This window comes from Scyliorhinus torazame, chromosome 16 (genome assembly GCF_047496885.1).
Source record: "Scyliorhinus torazame isolate Kashiwa2021f chromosome 16, sScyTor2.1, whole genome shotgun sequence".
NCBI lineage: Eukaryota > Metazoa > Chordata > Chondrichthyes > Carcharhiniformes > Scyliorhinidae > Scyliorhinus > Scyliorhinus torazame.
In genome coordinates, this window is record NC_092722.1 from 127,360,083 (window position 1) to 127,377,198 (window position 17,116).

The 17,116-nt window shown below is 46.3% G+C and overlaps 1 protein-coding gene across 7 annotated transcripts in view; it reads left to right on the forward strand.

Annotated features, from left to right (window-relative positions):
- pcgf5b (polycomb group ring finger 5b) overlaps positions 1-17,116 on the forward strand; it is a 340,525-nt gene that overhangs the window by 252,288 nt on the left and 71,121 nt on the right. For 6 of the 7 annotated variants that reach the window (XM_072479025.1, XM_072479026.1, XM_072479031.1 and 3 more), the window contains 3 exons: positions 9,426-9,485; positions 13,268-13,413; positions 14,338-14,436. In XM_072479025.1, the coding sequence (XP_072335126.1) occupies positions 9,426-9,485; positions 13,268-13,413; positions 14,338-14,436 (305 nt within the window). The remainder of the gene's footprint in view (positions 1-9,425; positions 9,486-13,267; positions 13,414-14,337; positions 14,437-17,116) is intronic. The other variant, XM_072479030.1, reaches the window with a different exon arrangement.

A 17,116-nucleotide genomic window follows, 5' to 3' on the forward strand; every position in this document is an offset into this window, starting at 1 on the left:
CACCAAGCTCACCGTGTACCTCCTCGACACCAGCGGAAGCGCCGCTGTCACCATGGCCCTCAGGCTGGACTGCTTACAGCACTCATCCTCCATTCTAACCCACTCTAACCCCTCACCTTCCCACCACCGCCTCACATTCTCCACATTTGGTGCAACCTGAAACTCTGTGAACTCATCACGTTTATCCACCGGGTAACAGCAGACACACCCATGCCACAAACTTCAATCCAAACACAAACCTTACCAAAATCTCAAATAGCTACCGCCACTCCACCTGGTCGAAAGCCTTCTCTGCATCCACAGAGACCACTACCTCCAGCAACTGTCCCTACAACAAGGGTCATGATTACATTTAATAACCACCTAATATTACTGGAAAGCTGCCTGCCGTTTACGAAACCCGTTTAGTCCTCTACAACCACCACGGAACACATCCTTCCATCCTCCCCGCCACTAACTTAGCCAACACTCATGTCCGTTTTTCAAAGTGATATCGGCCTGTATGACCCACACTCCAACGCGTTCTTCCTCTTCTTCAGGATTAGCCCAGATTTTCGACTGGGCCAATGTCCCCAAGCTCCAAAACCTAGGACTTGGCTCCTCTCTCTGCAACTGGATCCTCGACTTTCTGACCCACAGACCACAATCAATAAGAATAAACAACAACACCTCCTCCACAATAGTCCTCGATACCGGGGCCCCGCAACACTGCGTACTTAGCCCCCTACTATACTCCCTGTACACACACGACTGCATGGCAAAATTTGGTTCCAACTCCATCTACAAGTTTGCTGACGATACTGCCGTAGTGGGCCGGATCACGAATAACGATGAGTCAGAATACAGGAGGGAGATAGAGAACCTAGTGGAGTGGTGCAGCGACAACAATCTATCCCTCAATGCCTGCAAAACTAAAGAGCTGGTCATTGACTTCAGGAAGCAAAGTACTGTACATACCCCTGTCAGCATCAACAGGGCAGAGGTGGAGATGGTTGACAGCTTCAAATTCCTTGGGGTACACATCTCCAAAAATCTGTCCTGGTCCACCCACGTCGACGCCACCACCAAGAAAGCATAACAGTGCCTATACTTCCTCAGGAAACTAAGGAAATTCGGCATGTCCACATTAACTCTTACCAACTTCTACAGATGCACCATAGAAAGCATCCTATCTGGCTGCACCACAGCCTGGTATGGCAACTGCTCGGCCCAAGACCGCAAGAAACTTCAGAGAGTCATGAACACAGCCCAGTCCATCACACAAACCCGCCTCCCATCCATTGACTCCATCTACACCTGTCTGGGGAAAGCGGGCAGCATAATCAAAGACCCCTCCCACCCGGCTTACTCACTCTGCCAACTTCTTCCATTGGGCAGGAGATACAAAAGTCTGAGAACACGTACAAACAAACTCAAAAACAACTTCTCCCTCGCTGTTACCAGACTCCTAAACGACCCTCTTATGGACTGACCTCATTAACACTACACCCTGTATGCTTCATCCGATGCCGGTGTTTATGTAGTTACATTGTGTACCTTGTGTTGCCCTATTATGTATTTTCTTTTCATGTACTTAATGATCTGTGAGCTGCTCGCAGAAAAATACTTTTTACTATACCTCGGTACACGTGACAATAAACAAAATCCAACAAATCCAATCCTTCTCCAGTGCCTCGCGTAACATCTCCAGTAAATGTGATGCCAACTCCGTTCCAAACGCCATATAGAACTCCACCGAGAACTATCCGGCCTGGGGCCAAATAGTTGTAACAGGACGATACTGTCCAATACGGTCCTACCATGTAACTGTTCTCTCCTCCCAGGACCAGTACTGTAAACCCTTACCACCATACGAAGCATCACCCCGCCGGGTTCATTTTTGACAAGGGGTGAATGTGGTAGTATGTATTGGGGGTCATGTGGGACTGGAAGCCCTAATGTCATTGGCTGACAGATCCCGGGTCCTGGTTGGCCGTTGACCTCATACTCCGCCCTGAAGGCGAAGTATAAGAAGCCGGTGCCTTCCCCCGCATGCCAGTTTACTATCGGGCTGCTGGGGAACAGACACGCTTAATAAAGCCTCATCGACTTCACTCTGTTTGTCTCACGGAGTCTTTGTGCGCCACACCCCTTTATGTTATCTATCACCTCTATCAGCCCATGTTACGAACCTTTACCGTAGGCTGGCGCCTCCACTCCCTTCTACTGTCTACCATCCTCCCCTTACAATTCTACCTCCTTTGATTTTGCATGAACCTGGCCTGTACAAGATGACCCCCTTCTCTGCCCATGACCCCGTTCATTCACTAACACTGCCATGTCGCATCCCCCTCACCCCTACCCAACCCCACCCCTTCTCCCCCACCCCCACTTGGCCAACCTCCTCCGTCTCCCATCAGCATTCAGTTCACCCCCAGTTTATGGTCTCTAATGATGACATTGGCCTCATCTGGGCTTTCAAAATAATACGCCTGGCCTTCAAATGTCACCCACAGTTTCGCCGGGTACAGTACCTCAAATCGGATCTGCCTTCGGTATAGAACCGCTTTGCCCTTGTTGAACCCGGCGCATCTTCACCAGCTCTGCTCCAATATCCTGATAGATTCGGACCCTGGTCCCTTCCCATTCGCAGTTCTGCTTCTCCCTAACCCACCACAGGATCTTCTCCTTCGCCACAAACCTACGGAGCCTCACAATCACTCCCCGTGGCAGCTCCCTTGCTCTCGGCTTCTGCCTTAGGGACATGTGCGCCCTATCCACCTCCAGGGTGTTGTGCAGCACCCCCTCTGCTACAGCCCCCACCAGCATCCTTTAGACATATCGCATGGCACTCGTGCCTTCCACACCCTTTGGCAAGCCAACACCATGCAGGTTCTGCCTTCTGGATCTACTCTCCTGCTCCTCTACCTTTGCCCTTAACGACTTGCAAAGGTGCCCCAGGAGCACCACCTCCGCTTCCAACACCACCACCCGATCACTGTGATCGGACATCACCTTCGCCCTCTCCCGAATCTGCGACCCCTGCGCCTCCAGGCACTTCTCGACTCTCTTCATCGAGCCTTTCAGGGGTGCTACCGCTCCCTCGATGGCCTTCGACTGATCTTCCTGCATCACCTTTCGCTGCTGGCGGAACTCCTCTCGAATAAACGTCATCAACTGTTCCATCTGGGATTTCCAACTTGTGACAATCCTTTCCCCCCCGCTATCTTCCCAATCGCTACTGTGCCACAGGTCTCCTCCAGTTCCTTGGCCAGGTCTGGTAACCGGTAGACATGTCACTCACGGGGGGGACGTTCTCCTCCACACCTTCAGCTACACTTTCCTGTCAAACTTCCCCCGCTTTCGGATAAATAGAGCTCAAACCAACGCCTTCGAACCAGAGCTGCCCTGTGTGCAACCACTCACACCATGGCCGCCACCAGAAGTGAAAACCATTGATGTAACTGACAAAAGAAACTTTGGGATTTTTTGGAACAAATTAGCAGCAAATTTGGTTTCTAAAGGACATGCTTTCCTCCTTTTGTTAACTTTATAAAAAAAAGTCACTTGTGAACTAGTGAACAGGAGAAATGGAAAGCAGTCCATTGACCTTTAATTTGTGTTTTTTACTATCTCAGTCTTGCTTCCAGGTTAAATCAGGGTAATGAATGTTAAGTCCTGATTAAATGATACTCAAAAGCAAATTATGAAAATGCAAAACTTGAATTAGTTACTCAAAGTTACAGAAGAGTTGATGCTGAAGGGATGAATGAGCAAGATCTCCAATTATTTTTATTTAGACCAACATTTATTGCCCTTCCCTAATTGGACACATGATAGCACAGTGGATAGCTGTGCTGCCTCACAACGCCAGGGGCCCAGGTTCAATTCCAATTGGGTGTCTGTCTGCGTGGAGTTTTTACGTTCTCCACGTGTCTGCGCGGTTTCCTCGGGTGCTCCGGTTCCCTCCCACAGTCCAAAGATGTGCAGATTAGGTGGATTGGCCATGCTAAATTGCCCCTTAGAGTCCAGGGATGTGCAGGTTCAGTTACGGAGTAGGGCGGGTGGACGGGTGATTGGACATGGTTAGAGTGCTCTTTTGAAAGGTTGATGCGGACTCGGTATCCTGAATTGCCTCTTTCTGCACCTAGGGATTCTATTATTCAAATTGCCTTGAGAAAGGGGTGTTGCTGCCCTTCTTGAACAAGTCCATCTTGTGCAGGTACATCCAAAGTGCTGTTAAAGAGGAAGTTCCCAGATTTTGACCCTGTGATAATGAAGAATCAGGGGCGGGATTCTCCGACCCCCCCCCCCCCCCCCCCCCCCCCCCGCCGGGTCGGAGAATCGCCGGGGGCTGGCATGAATCCCGCCCCCGCCAGTTGCCGAATTCTCCGGCACCGGAGATTCGGCGGGGGCGGGAATCACGCCGCGCCGGTTGGCGGGCCCCCCCCCCCGGCGATTCTCCGGCCCGGATGGGCCGAAGTCCCACAGCTGGAATGCCTGTCCCGCCGGCGTGGATTAAACCACCTCTGTTACCGGCGGGACAAGGCGGCGCGGGCGGGCTCCGGGGTCCTGGGGGGGCGCGGGGCGATCTGGCCTCGGGGGGTGCCCCCATGGTAGCCTGGCACGCGATCAGGGCCCACCGATCCGCGGGCGGGCCTGTGCCGTGGGGGCACTCTTTTCCTTCCGCCTTCGCCATGGTCTCCACCATGGCGGAAGAGACCCCCTCCACTGCGCATGCGCGGGGATGCCGTGAGCGGCCGCTGACGCTCCCGCGCATGCGCCGCCCGGCAATGTCATTTCCGCGCCAGCTGGCAGGGCACCAAAGGCCTTTCCCGCCAGCTGGCGGGGCGGAAATCAGTCCGGCGCGGGCCTAGCCCCTCAAGGTTAGGGCTCGGCCGCTCAAGATGCGGAGGATTCCGCACTTTTGGGGCGGCGCGATGCCGGACTGATTTGCGCCATTTTTGGCGCCGGTCGGCGGACATCGCGCCGATTACGGAGAATTTCGCCCCAGATATATAGATCCAAGTCAGGATGGTGTATGCTTTGAAGGGAGCTTGCAGGCAATGGTATTCCCTTTACACTTTTAGTAAGCACATGAGTGACAGATTTGGGGTGGTGGGTTGAGTGGATAGCGATGGGGCAATGATTGAGCAATGGGGAGGTAGGGCAGAAGGATTTATTTTCTTAACACAGCTCCTGGAATCTAGTATAATTCCCACTGCGAAAGAATTTCATTCAAGGTGTAATTATTTGTTGGTTCCATACACACTACATGCCACTTTTGTGTCTACAGTGCTTAATTAGTTGAACAATTAATATAGTCGCTGTAAATATTGCAATCCCTAGTTTAAATTTCTTTAGGAAATAAGGTTGTAAGTACCTTTTAAAAAATATAAATCAAATCAATGCAATGTACAACGCTGATACACAACACGTTTTAATGACATTGTGCAAATTAACACTCAAGTGGAAATTTTGCTGCAATGAATGATATTGGAATTATTGAAGATAAACTAGCACCATTCTGAGCTGCAAACATTCAGCAGTTTTGCAGAAATAACAGGTTTGCTATTTTTTTTGGAGCCATGTTTCCAACACGCAAACTGGAAATTATAACATTTACATAGATTATCCAACTAGACAAGTTTAGGAGATACAACAGTGGCAGCTGGGAATGTGAAATAAGCAGATAATTACTTCTCCTATATACTTCAAATTGTGTCAGGCAGGAGGTGCCAGTGAAGTAAGCATGGTAACAGGCGACCCGTTTATTGGAGAGGTTTTGTAAAAATTAATTTACGGGATGTGGGCGTCGCTGCTTAGGCCAGCATTTATTGCCTAGCCCTAATTGCCCTTCAGAAGGTGGTAGTGAGTTGCCTTCTTGAAACACTGCAGTTTTTGAGGTGTAGGTACATCCACTGTGCTGTTAGGGAGGGATGTTGCCCCAGCGACAGTGAAGGAACGGCGATATATTTCCAAGTGAGGGTGGTGAGTTACTGCAGTGCATCTTGTAGGTGGTACACATGGCTGCCACTGTTCGTCGTGGTGGAGGATTGAATGTTTGTGGAAGGGGGAGCAATCAAGTGGGCTGCTTTGTCCTGGATGGTGTCAAGCTTCTTGAGTGTTGTTCGAGCTGCACTCATCCAGTGCAGTGGAGAGTATTCCATTACACTCCGGACTTGTGCCTTGTAGATGGTGGACAAACTTTAGGGGGTCAGGAGGCCAGTTACTCATCGTAAGATTCCTAGTCTTTGACCTGTCCTGGTAGCCATAGTATTAATGTGGCTAGTCCAGTTCAGTTTCTGATCAATGGTAACCCCCAGGATGTTGATTGTGGGGGATTCAGTGATGGTAATGTCATTGAATGTCAAGGGCAGTGATTAGATCCTCTCTTGTAGGAGGTGTTCATTGCCTGGCACTTGCGTGGCGCAAATGTAACTTGCCACTTGTCAGCCCAAGCCTGGATTTTGTCCAGGTCTTGCTCTATTTGGACATGGACTGCTTCACTATCTGAGACGTCACGAATGGTACTGAACATTGTGCAGTCATCCGCAAACATCCCCACTCCTGACCTTATGATGGAAGGGAGGTCATTGATGAAGCAGCTGAAGATGGTTGACCCTAGGACACTATCCTGAGAAACTCCTAGAGTGATGTCCTAGAGTTGAGATGGTTGACCTCCAACCACCACAACCATCTTCCTTTGTGCCAGGTATGACTCCAACCAGCAGAGAGTTTCCCCCCTGATTCCCATTAACTCCAGTTTAGCTAGGGCTCCATATTCCATCAAATGCTGCCTTGATGTCAAGGGCAATCACTTTTACCTCACCTCTGGCATTCAGCTCTTTTGTCCATGTTTGAACCAAGGCTGTAATGAGGTCAGGGGCTGAGTGATTCTGGCGGAACACAAACTGAGCGTCAGTCAGTAGGTTATTGCTGAGTAAGTACTGCTTGACAGAACCGTTGATGACTCCCTCCGTCACTTTCCTGATGATGGAGAGTAGACTGATAGGGTGGTAATTGGCTGGGTTGAATCTGTCCTGTTCTTGTGTACAGGACATACCTGGACAAGTTTCTACATTGCTGGGTAGATGCCAGTGTTGCAGCTGTACTGGAACAGCTTGGCTAGGGGTGCGGCAAGTTCTGGAGTACAAGTCTTCAGTACTATTACCGGGATATTGTCAGGGTCCATAGCCTTTGCAGTATCCAGTGTCTTCAGTAGTTTCTTGATATCACGTGGAGTGAATCATATCGGATGAAGACTGACATCTGTGATGCTGGGGCCCTTCGGAGGAGACCGAGATGGATCATCCACTCGGCACTTCTGGCTGAAGATTGTTGCGAATGCCTCAGCCTTGTCTTTTGCACATATGTGCTGGGCTTCTTCATCATTGAGGATGGGGGACATTTGTGGAATCTCCTCCTCCGGTGAGTTTAATTGTCCACCACCATTCATGCCTGGATGTGGCAGGACTACAGAGCTTAGATCTGATGTGTTCATTGTGGAATCGCTTAGCTCTGTCTATTACTTGCTACTTATGCTGTTTGGCAGACAAGCAGTCCTGTGTTGTTGCTTCACCAAGTTGATACTTCATTTTTCGGTATGCCTGATGTTGCGCCTGACATGCTCTCCTGCACTCTTCATTGAACCAGGGTTGATCCCCTGGCTTGGTGGTAATGGTAGAGTGGGGGATATACCAGGCCATGAGGTTGCAGATTGTGATTGAATATAATTCTGCTGCTGCTGATTGCCCATAGCGCCTCATGGATGCCTAGTCTTGAGTTGCTAGATCTGTTCAAAGTCTATCCCATTTAGCACGGTGGTCGAGCCACACAACACGATGGAGGGTATCTTCAATGTGAAGACAGGACTTTGGCTCCACAAGGACTGTGCGGTAGTCACTTCTACCGATACTGTCATGGACTAATGCATCAACAGCAGGCAGATTAGTGAGGATGAGGTCAAGTATGTTTTTCCCTCTTGTTGGTTCCCTCACCACCTACTGCAGTCCCAGTCTGGCAGCTATGTCCTTTCGGACCCGGCCAGCTCAGTCTGTGGTGGTACTACCAAGTCACTCTTGGCGATGGACATTGAAGACCCCAACCCAGAGCATATTCTGTGCCCTCGCGACCCTCAGTGCTTCCTCCAAGTGGTGTTCAATATGGAGGAGTACTGATTCATCAGCTGATGGTGGCTGGTATGTGGTAATCAGTAGGAGGCTTCCTTGCCCATGTTTAACTTGAAGCTATTAGACTTCATGGGGTCGCGAGTCGATGTAGAGGACTCCCAGGGCAACTCCCTCCCAACTGTATACCACCTCTGCTGGTTCTGTCCTGTCTCACCAGAAGGACAGAAATGGTGATAGTGGAATCTGGGATATTGTCTGCAAGCTATGATTCTGTGAGTATGACTATGTCAGGCAGTTGCTTAACTAATCTGTGAGACAGCTCTCCCAACTTTGGCGCAAGTCCCTTTGTAAGGAGGACTTTGAGAGTCAGCTGGGCTGAGTTTGCCATTGTCGTTTCCGGTGCCTGGTTGAATGCCAGGTGACCCTCTGGTTTCATTCCTTTTTGTGTTTTCGTAGCAGTAGAATACAACTGAGTAGCTTGCTGATCCATTTCAGATCGCATTTAGGAATTAACCTGAGGGTCTGGAGTCACATGTACGCCAGACTAGGTAAGGATGGCAGATTTCATTCCCTAAAAGGAAAACCAGATGGGTTTTTACAACAATCGACAATAATTTCATGGTAATCATTAGTTCCAGAAATGTTATTGAGTTTAAATTCCATCACCTACCATGGTGGGATTTGAACTGGGTCCCCAGATCATTAACCTGGGTCTCTGGATTACTAGTCCAGTGACAATACTACTATGCCACCGTCTCCCCCTGGTGGATATAAAGGTCAGTTGACCCCCAACCCTATAAGCCAATCATGATCAATCAATAGTTGAGGAATGTCCTTTGACGTGTAAACCAGGCTTTGCATAATCTTTGCTGTGCTATTTTGACAACTTTTGTGCAGTCCCAAACTAGATTAACAAAATAGTTGCTGCTATGCCTTTTCTGTGACAATCTCAATGCTTGTGAAGTGGGGACAGGAGTTGTAAGACAGAATCCTGATTGCTTCGGTAATGTTAATGGATATGGGTTATGTTGAAACTTTGGAAGCAAGCTGTCATGTACCCACTATCTTACCTGCAAAGGAAAAGGTTTGTGGAAAAGTGAATATTTATCATTGAGTTATTTCTATAAAGCTTAACATTTGGTGATGCTTGCCAAAACAAATTTCCTGGTGAAATCTGACTTTTCCAATTGCAGGCAAATTGTCAGCATATGGCGTGTATGATAAAATAAAAATAGTGGCTTTTGTAACTTTTTTTAACAGTAAATTGAAGAATTCATTGAAAAACTTAGCCAATATTTATATTCTTTTGACCAGCGGAAAAACGGCAGGAAGAAGAATTCTGGAAAAAAAATAAACCACAAGAGAATGGAGAAGGTAATCTGAACAGAACCTGGCTATCATCTTTAGTTTAAGGAATTGACCTAAAAGCTCTCATGGTATTGAAGTAAAGTGCTGTTGTCTCAGGACAGCTTGATTTGTTTGCTTGGGGATTGATAAAGATAGCCATTAGTGTTGAGGAATGCTTAAAGCTAGTATAGAACAAAGAACAAACAAAGAACAATGAAAAGTACAGCACAGGAACAGGCCCTTCGGCCCTCCAAGCTTGCGCCGACCATGTTGCCCGTCTAAACTAAAATCTTCTACACTTCCGGGGTCCGTATCCCTCTATTCCCATCCTATTCATGTATTTGTCAAGATGCCCCTTAAACGTCGCTATCGTCCCTGCTTCCACCACCTCCTCCGGCAGCGGGTTCCAGGCACCCACTACCCTCTGTGTAAAAAATGTGCCTCGTACATCTCTTCTAAGCCTTGCCCCTCACACCTTAAACCTATTTCCCAATCATGGTATGATTCTGATGGTGTCTTTTGGGAGCTTATAATCTGCATCTTTCATCACCCATCCTGAACCCCCCACTTTGCTTAAAATTATTCATCTTTTTAGGCCCTCATGTCATTCATTGTCCCTCAGTTGAGAATAACATTCCGCACCAGCACCTTCCTGCTGTTGAATACAAGGAGGCACCAGCAGTTAACTTATGCTGACTCTCTAACTAATTTCCTTCTTTCCCAGTGAGTCAACTAGATTGTTGACTCTAGTATGCAGTTAACAATTTCCTCCTTAAAGACTCCAATGATCAAGGGCTTTAATGCGTACGACCACTGCAGAATTATTTTAGAAATAAGCCAATTGCATTCGAAAACTAAAGATTGTAACAGATTTCTTTCAGTCATATTTTTGGTACATTGATTCAGCTAGTTGGCTTACGCTGAGGAATCCCTGATGAGATGCCAGATCTTGTTGGTAAATTTAGAGGAAAGCATTAACCCAAGCCTGGTTCATTTTGCCAATTTGGAAAAAACACTGCAGTTGAATCATCTTCATTCAGTTTTTAGTGCATATATTAGTGACCAATGGCAAAGATACAGGAGCAGATCATACACCTGCCTATTCTGATAAAATATAATAGACCCATGGTGAAGAGGGAAGGGACTTAGAAAGGAGAGGAAGGACAGAGGGATAGTGAAGGAATCACATTTTAAAACTGTACTTTACTTATTTAATGGGAGAATTGTGTGTTTATCAAGATTAACTGCCAGTGTTGAGAAGTGAAAGATGTTCATACTGTGATCGACCGGATGGGCGGCACGGCGGCAAAGTGGTTAGCGCTGTTGCCTCATGGCACTGAGGACCCGGGTTCAGTCCTGGCCTGGGGTCACTGCTCATGTGGAGTTTGCACATTCTCCCCGTGTCTGCGTGGTCTCACCCCCACAACCCAAAAAGATGTGCAGGGCAGGTGAATTGGCCATGCTAAATTGGCCCTTAATTGGAAGAAAAAGAATTGAATACTCCGAATTTTTATTTTTTTAAATCCAGTGACCTGACTATGTTACTCGGCCAGATATAATGTGGTCGGATGCAGAGGAAAGCTTCCTTTATTCAACTTCAGCAATGTGCCTTAACTCCAATTCCAAAACACTATCCTTACTGCTCCCATGTAAATGTTACTGTCATGGGTGTAATTTTAACTGTGGCGCGTTGTTCCCAACGGTGGCACAGGAAGTGGGTGCCACTTGCTTTTTTGCTGGCTCCACGCGATTCCAAGGAAAATGTAAAGTGCCAGCAGCGTGACCGGGAGACACTGCGATCACATGGCGGGAGGCCATCAGTTGACAATGTAGCAGATATTGGTGGGCTATAAAAGAGCCTCCTGGACAAACAGCAAGGAAATTTATCATGGCCACAACTTTCCAGCCCAAATCCAGTGCCATTAACTTAAGACTTATTGAGAAAACAAAAGTGGCACGGGTAATTTACAAATTTGAATTTCACTTATAAATATTTGACATCATGTTGGTTTCACTTAATTCATCTGTGCATCATTGTGATTTGTTGAGACTAACTGAGCCAGAGAGCTAAATGTTCCACCGTGCCATGTCTCATGGTTGGCACAGACTGATGGTTACAGGGGAGTTAGGGACATTTCCTTTTTGTGGAAGAAATTATGACGTGTTTTTCCTTTCTCTCTTTATTGATGTTCATGTTCGTGTCCACTGCTGTACTCGCCACTCTGGGACATGGGAGAACTTGTAGGCTTCGCTGACTCCCCTATCTTTCATTGGAACATTGGAAGTGAACTCAAAGCCCTGAGATGGACCCACATAGAGGCAGTGCCGAAACCAGTCTTTAGGCCCCTAATTTTCTGACCTTGACTGACCACCCCACAACGTTCAGGATGCCAGGCCCTTCTCACTTCACTCCTCCATGCTCCAACCCCATCCTCTGTTCTCCATTTGCCTTCCCTTCCGCTCCTTCATGTCCCTGACCCCACTCCACAAGCCCTCCTCCCTCACCACTGATTCACCCTTGCCGGTCCCGAGCCTCCATTCATGCTGCCAATGTCCTGCTTCCCTCCCTTGTGCCACAAAAGTCAACAAGGATCACCGCTGACCTCAGACACAACTGCAGAAAGCCAACTGTTGCACACCACCGTTAAGCGAATGTGATCTGAATGTTATCTTAACGCTGGGATGTAATCAAAAGACATTTTATACTAATAAGTATTCATGTCATGCAAATGTGTTACAAGTAGGAACGCATCACAGGATAGCATGAGGCCCGACATGCCACAAACATACCACTGACTTAATCTCTCCATCTCTACCCCTCGTTGAGAAATCAAAATATTAGCCCGTCTAATTCAGCCACCCCTCACACCACCTTTCCATCTCTTGCAGGCTCCACAAAAACCCAGATTGCCAAATTAGTATTTGTTGCTAAAAATGCATTTTTCATACGATCATCCCGAAAAAGTCTTGCGCTCTCATTTTGAAGAACACTGGGGAAGAGCTTCTATAAAGATGATAAATGTATACAAAATGATTGTTTTGGAACTTGTAAGAAATCAGGGGACCCTGACCAACTGACCAGGAAACCTCCATTGAATTCCAAAAGTGCAGAAGCAGGCCATTTGGTCCATCAGGTCTGCACCAACCCTCTGAAAGCGGACCCTACCTAGGCCCACTCCCTGCCCTATCCCCATAACTTCACCTAGCCTGCACATCTTTGAACACTAAGGGGAAATTTTAGCATGGCCAAACCACCTAACCGACACATCTTTGGACTGTGAGAAAAAAAATGGAGCACCCGGAGGAAGCCCATACAGACGTGGGGAGAACGTGTAAACTCCATGCAGTCACCCAAGATCGGAATCAAAACCCGGTTTCTAGCACTGTAAGGCAGCAGTGCTAACCACTGTGCCACCGTGCTGCCCTGTGTAAAGTATCAGAGTATGACAAGGAGCAATGAGTTATTTCCGACAAATAACTTTTATTGCAACACAAAATGTTATAATCTCTCCTTCCTGTAACTTTAACTGTGCTAAGAAATGACCAAAGATTAGTGAGCAGAGGTAGACAATTCTACCAATAACTAGTGCAATTTTCTTAACTGTTTTTAGCTAATTGATCTGGGTCACCAAGCTTTCAGTCATACAGGGATCTGTGTAATTTAAATGGTTGGACATTTGGCACAGTGATGAAGGAGAAGATTTTTGAAAATAAAATATTACGTCTCAGAAAATTTACTTGTGACAGGATTATTGCAGCGAGTTATGTACTGCATATATTTTTTAATGATTGTCTGTGTTTCTGAAAAGATAATGAAGGCCCCAAAGCGAAGAAAGCTAAAATCGAAGAAGAAGAGGACCAAGAAGATCAGGATTATCACAGAAGTGATCCACAGATTGCCATTTGTCTAGACTGTCTCCGCAACAATGGGCAATCAGGGGATAATACTGTAAAGGTATTAACACGTCTTTGCCTTCATTTAAGGGTTTACTCTTTAAGAGATACTTAGTGAATGATAAAACAATGTATAATGTAGCGTTAATTTAATGCCTTAGAGGGTTACAGTAGAATTTCTGCAGAGGTGATGACAAGGACAAATGGTGCAAATAAATAGGGGCTTGCCAGAGGATACTGGCTGTAGCTGTAATTTTCCTACATTCTTAACAATACAACAGTGTTTTCATCTCCATATGTGTCTATTTTCTTTCTCTGAAATATCACAGGGATTTAAATGCTCATTGCACTTGAGGTGCTTGCCAGAATTAGTCATTTTGCCACCCCAGTTGTGAAGATGTTCAGAGTGCGCAACTTACCACATCTTATACCAACAAAAATCTTGGGTATTGGGCAAGTTTTTTAATACTCAAGAATTTTAAATATTCTAACTTCATCCTATTTTTCATGTCAACACTGATTTTTAGATATTACTGTGAAAACTTTCTTATGAGACAAATTCCATCCACTTATGCCACAGAGGGAGACAGTGGGTTATGGGTAGATTTCCCTTCACATTGACCATTGTGACTAGAACCTGAAGACACCATTGGAGAGTTTGTACGTCAGTGTCTTTTCCCAGGTTATTGCTATCCAGAATACCAAATTGGATAACAAAAAATAACTAGAAGACACTGTTATAGATAATTTCATTATATTACATTTGGCACCATGGGGACCTTCAATCGAACATAATTCCAGTTTAACAGTAGTTACTGCTAAAACATGTTTTTCTTTAGATGAATAGCCAAAATTAGCTTGTGATGGTTTCTGTTACATTATGGTTGTTGGAGTTTGAAGTTCAGTGTGTGACAACTCCAGAAATTGCTCACTGCAAATGCACATTTGCTGCTAACAGAAATCTATTTGTATCACATTCCAACAGGGCTTAATGAAGAAATTTATCCGCTGCTCAACCAGAGTCACGGTGGGGACAATAAAGAAATTTCTGAGTTTGAAATTAAAACTTCCTAGCACTTGTGAGGTGAGACTTCAACATATAATCCGTTACGTGTTAACTCATTTGCTCAACCTATATGTGTACGTGGTGGAGAAAAGTCGAGTGAGTAGCAATGCAGTCTATTTGTTTCAGCTGTCCATTCAGTTGATATACCCAGACACCTGATGCTCTTATCTCTGATGAGAAAATGTAATTCAGCTCCTTGAAAGACAGTTTTGTTTTCCAGTCATATTGCAGTTGCATGTAAGACTAAAGATCACAAGCCTTATCTTGTGCGATCACACCAATGTACCTAATAGATCATGTCACTGGCATATATACTTAGACTGGTATGGCGAATAAAGCAAAATATTCCTAAATATAAATTTGTTTTTTAGCAGCATCTTCTAGGCTTAATAAGGTTGAAGTAACTTTGAATTATTGTTTGGCTTAGTGGTGTTTTATGATTCAACTAAGAAGATTTGAAGGGAATCCACCGTCAGATTTAATCAGCATATCTGTCAGTCTCTGTCAGTACTACTCTCAGTTATTCAGTGGCATTATTCAAATATATGTATGGTGTTGTGCGTAGCTATGCTTAAAGATAGTTCTTCCTCATAACATTTGTCACTGGAGAAGCTAAAGAAAGAAAGATCATGATGGCAACTCTTTGCAAGATCTCTACAAAGATGATTTTGTTTTGTGTGACAGATTACTTTAACGTTTATATTTTCTTTAACCAATCAGGAAAAGGGTAATGGTGTTACTTTGAAACTGCTCTATGTTCTATCCTCCCTAGTTTTCATCTTCCTGCAAAAGCAGCAATTGAAGTGCAGTTACAAAGATTATCGGAACTGAATAAACAGTTTGGGCTGGATTTTACTTGGCGCTATCATCCAGTTTCTTGGAGTATAGCATGGTGTAGCAGAGAAAGTAGGACAGTGTTCCTACCAGCAAATCCCCATCTGTAAATATGCTCTTGTGCATTTCTGCTTTCCCCTCTTTCCACCTAGCCAAAATAGTCCAGCAATTAGAGCCAGATCTTTTCTAAGTGAAACTGGAAACGGTTCTACACTTAAAGGATGGTAGAAGTTTGGTCAGCCCTCCACAAACAACTGATGCTAGATCAATTGTAAATTTAAAATCTGAGATTGAGAGATTTTTAAAAATTCAACGGTATTAAGAAATATGAGGCAAAATAAGGTATATGGAGTTAGGTCACAGTTCAGCCATTGTTTCATTGAACGGCAGAACATGCCCGGGGGCCTAACTGGCCCGTTCCTTTGTTCCTATGTAATATTGACCACCTGCCCTTAAGTGCCTCTGCTGCAGTTAAATGAGGCTAAAGCTACGGAAAACAACCAACTCATCTTTTTTGCCGCAGTAGCAGGAGAACAGGGTGGCTATGCTCACTGATGCAATGGAGTGAACGGGGGAAAATTAACTGAAGGAGAGAGAGCGAGATGACTTGGTCGTTGCCACCTCTCTGTCTATTCTGGCCTACCCGTGCCAAGGGTTATGCAGAGGACATTTAATGTTTTATTTTGATCTTATTTGGGTGTAGCAGTAAGTAATCGGCTCAGCAGTTGCAGGCTCTCTCTGTAAGCACCATGGAGACCATGCATTACTTATCTATCTAATTGAACAAAGGAAAATGAGTTGGAGTCATTTTTTTTTTTTTAAATATGTTTTTATTAAGAGTTGTTCAACAATATTTTCCACCTTACAAACAACAACCCCCCCCCCCCCCCCCCTGGAACAAAGAAAAGAAAGAGAACTTGCGTGGCAAGACATGAACATGGCAAGTCAATACGATACAGAACTTTGTACATTGGATTCATCCCGTACATGTCAGTTTCCGGATCATTCATGTGTTTTCTTGCTCAAATGCCACCCAAAGAAACCCCCCTTCCCCCCCCTCTCCCTGCCCCCCCCCCCCAAACGAACGATCCCCCCCCCCCTCGGGTTGCTGCTGCTGCTGTCCGACCTTCATCTAATGGTCTAGGAACGGTTGCCACCGCCTGTAGAACCCCTGCGCAGACCCTCTCAAGGCAAACTTTATCCTCTCCAACTTGAAAAACCCAGCCATATCATTTATCCAGGCCTCCACGCTGGGGGGCTTCGCCTCCTTCCACATTAGCAAGATCCTTCGCCGGGCTACTAGGGACGCAAAGGCCAGAATGCCGGCCTCTTTCGCCTCCTGCACTCCCGGCTCGTCCACTACTCCAAATAGTGCTAGCCCCCAGCTTGGCTTGACCCGGACTTTTACCACCTTACATACTGTTCCCGCAACTCCCCTCCAGAACCCCTCCAGTGCCGGGCATGACCAAAACATATGGACATGGTTCGCCGGACTTCCTGAGCACATCCCACATCTGTCCTCCACCCCAAAGAACCTACTCAGCCTCGCCCCCGTCATATGCGCTCTATGAACCACCTTAAATAGTATCAGGCTAAGCCTGGCACACGAGGAAGAGGAATTAACCCTACTTAGGGCATCAGCCCATAGTCCCTCCTCAATCTCCTCCCCCAACCCCTCCTCCCATTTACCCTTCAGCTCCTCTACCAAAGCCTCCCCCTCTTCTTTCATCTCCTGGTATATTGCCGACACCTTGCCCTCTCCGACCCATACACCCGAAATCACCCTATCTTGAATCTCCTGTGCCGGGAGTAGTGGAAATTCCCTCACCTGCTGCCTCACAAACGCCCTCACTTGCATGTACCT